The sequence below is a fragment of the Rhyacophila brunnea genome, unplaced genomic scaffold (genome assembly GCF_057557595.1).
Source record: "Rhyacophila brunnea isolate RB1 unplaced genomic scaffold, BYU_Rbru_1.0 scaffold_15, whole genome shotgun sequence".
Lineage (NCBI taxonomy): Eukaryota > Metazoa > Arthropoda > Insecta > Trichoptera > Rhyacophilidae > Rhyacophila > Rhyacophila brunnea.
Genome location: NW_028232806.1, coordinates 19,820,190 through 19,822,722, shown reverse-complemented (window position 1 = coordinate 19,822,722; position 2,533 = coordinate 19,820,190). Strand labels below are relative to the sequence as shown.

The 2,533-nt window shown below is 48.4% G+C and overlaps 1 protein-coding gene across 1 annotated transcript; it reads left to right on the top strand.

Moving 5' to 3' along the window:
• The first annotated feature begins 783 nt into the window (after nt 1-783).
• LOC147075021 (uncharacterized) lies at nt 784-1,785 on the top strand. The gene has a single exon (XM_085943288.1). The coding sequence runs from the start codon at nt 784-786 to the stop codon at nt 1,783-1,785; it is 1,002 nt and encodes a 333-aa protein (XP_085799414.1).
• The last annotated feature ends 748 nt before the right edge of the window (nt 1,786-2,533 follow it).

Genomic DNA, 2,533 nt, shown 5'->3' with positions numbered 1-2,533 from the left:
TTGGCACGCTGCTAATAAGTTTAGATTGCAAACAATATGCGAAAGCAATGACAACAACGATCCAAAGAATACATCGCATTAAGATTTAACATAGTATTTATTTTAATATACACACTAACTGACCGGAATTACTTCCTATCATAACAAATGTGGCGTGGTCTGGAATTTGCAATAAATTAGTAGTAGTATACATTTCTCAAGCCTCGGACCCCCGTTTCCATCTTGACGACCTCGCCTGATTTCGGTAAACGATTTTGTTTTGGAACCTACAATATCCGTACTCTAAATGTCCCTGGAAAGGCCGAGTATCTAACAGAAATACTTTCTCAATACAAGTTAGATGTTCTCGGGATCAGTGAGTGTCGACTCACTGGCATTGGCGAGAAGTTTATTCGTGGGTTTCGTCTATTGTACTCCGGACACGCCACATTGCGACGTAGTGGAGTCGGATTGCTGATGTCCAAGGAAGCTTGCAAGTGCCTCACCAGCTGGGAACCTATCTCCGAACGTCTACTCCGTGCTACTTTCAAGACCAAGTCGGGCTCCATCACTTTTCTGCAGTGCTATGCTCCCACAGAGGCTGCTAGTGATGCAGATAAGGATACATTCTACGAAAGTTTGGCGAAAGCCGCTGGAAATATCCCCAGCTGTGATCATGCAGTTATCCTTGGTGATCTAAATGCTAAAGTAGAATCTGACCCCTCGCGTGGACCCTTTGTGCTGGGAAAACATGGCCTTGGCTAAATGAATGATAATGGTTCCCGTCTGGTAGATTTTGCCTCAATGAATGGTCTTGTGATTGGTGGTAGTCTTTTCCCTCATAAGACCATCCACAAATATACATGGACATCGCCAGACGGTAATACAAGAAACCAGATCGACCACATTTTGGTCAAAGCGAAATACCGGCATGAACTGCTAGACGTGCGGACATATAGAGGTGCAGACATCTACAGTGACCACGAACTCTTGGTCGGGAAATCCCGTATAGACCTCAAACGAGTCCCAAAACCCAAAAGGACGGTCAGACTCGATGTGGAAAAACTGAAAAGTACCCGTGTGCGTGCAACCTATGAGCTGGAGCTGCAGAAGCACTTATATGATGCTAGAACTCTCACGTCCTCCATCGACTCGGATCCCTTGGAAGGAAAATGGATATTATTCCGGGATGCTATAATGAGCTCCGCAACTACTGCCTTAGGAGAGCGGCATACGCACAGGCCGGACTGGATGTCACCTCATACATGGGAGATGATTGAGAAGAGGAAGCTCCTGAAAGAATTGCGAGACAATGGTACATACGACTCACAGCGCAGCGTGGAATACCAGACAATGGACCGCGTGGTAAAGCGTTCTGCCCGCCGCGATAAGTGCCGACGCCTGGATGACCTCATTCGGGATGCGGAATCTGCTGCCTGCAAGAATAATCCAAGTGCTCTCTTCCGCATCACCAGAGCAATTTGCGGTAAAAAACGTCCAGTGGTCACTGCATTACGCAACTCTGACGGAGTGACAGTCACTGAACCTGCAAAGGTCCAGGAGCTATGGCGCCAACATTTCAGTGATGTCCTGAATCGCCCACCTCCATTGCATCCCTTCGATATTCCGTCGGAGATCACCGCCCTCGGAATCACTACTGCATCGGGATTCTGCGAAGATCCTCCGACAACTGCTGAAGTTAAAGAGGCTGTCAAAAGACTGAAGCGCAGGAAAGCTCCTGGAGATGATGGCATCCATGCAGAATTTCTGCTCTGCGGACTGAGCGCTGTATTGCCGTCCTTGTGAGACCTTCTGCACGAGGTGTGGGAAAGGGAGCAGTGCCCCAAAGCCTGGAGGGATGGTACCGTTGTTACTCTGCACAAAAAAGGTAACCCACAAGACTGTAATAGTTACAGAGGAATCACTCTCCTCAGCGTTCCCGGGAAGGTGTTGGCGCAGATTCTCCTGTACAGGATTAGAAGTCCCATGCTGGACATTTTGCGTGCGCAGCAGAGTGGATTTGTCCCGGGGAAGTCCTGCTCAGAGCATATTTCAACTCTCCGATGCCTTTTGCAACAGTACCAAGAGATGAATATACCTGTCGCCTGCTGCTTCGTGGACTATGAAAAGGCATTTGACAGTCCTCATCGTGAATCTCTGTGGCAAATTCTGCTAGGATATGGTGTCCCACGGAAACTGGTCGCCGTGATAAGTGCTCTCTACACCAATACAGAGTGTCGCGTGAGAGCAGCCGGAACATCCTCTGACCTCTTTGAAATCACGTCAGGAGTTAAGCAAGGATGTGTACTTGCGCCCATTCTTTTTATCATCATGATGGATTTCATAATGCGTAAGACGGTTTGCCCCGACAGTGGGATACGCCTACATCATGATGACACAAGCGATCTATGCGAAGAAAGACTGTGCGACTTGGAGTATGCAGACGACGCAGTCGTGTTTGACTCGACGATCGAGAGGTTGGAGGTGACCGTGAACAGGTCTTCATCTGAATGCCGCTAAGACCAAATCCATGTGCAGTGCTGCTTGCATCGAC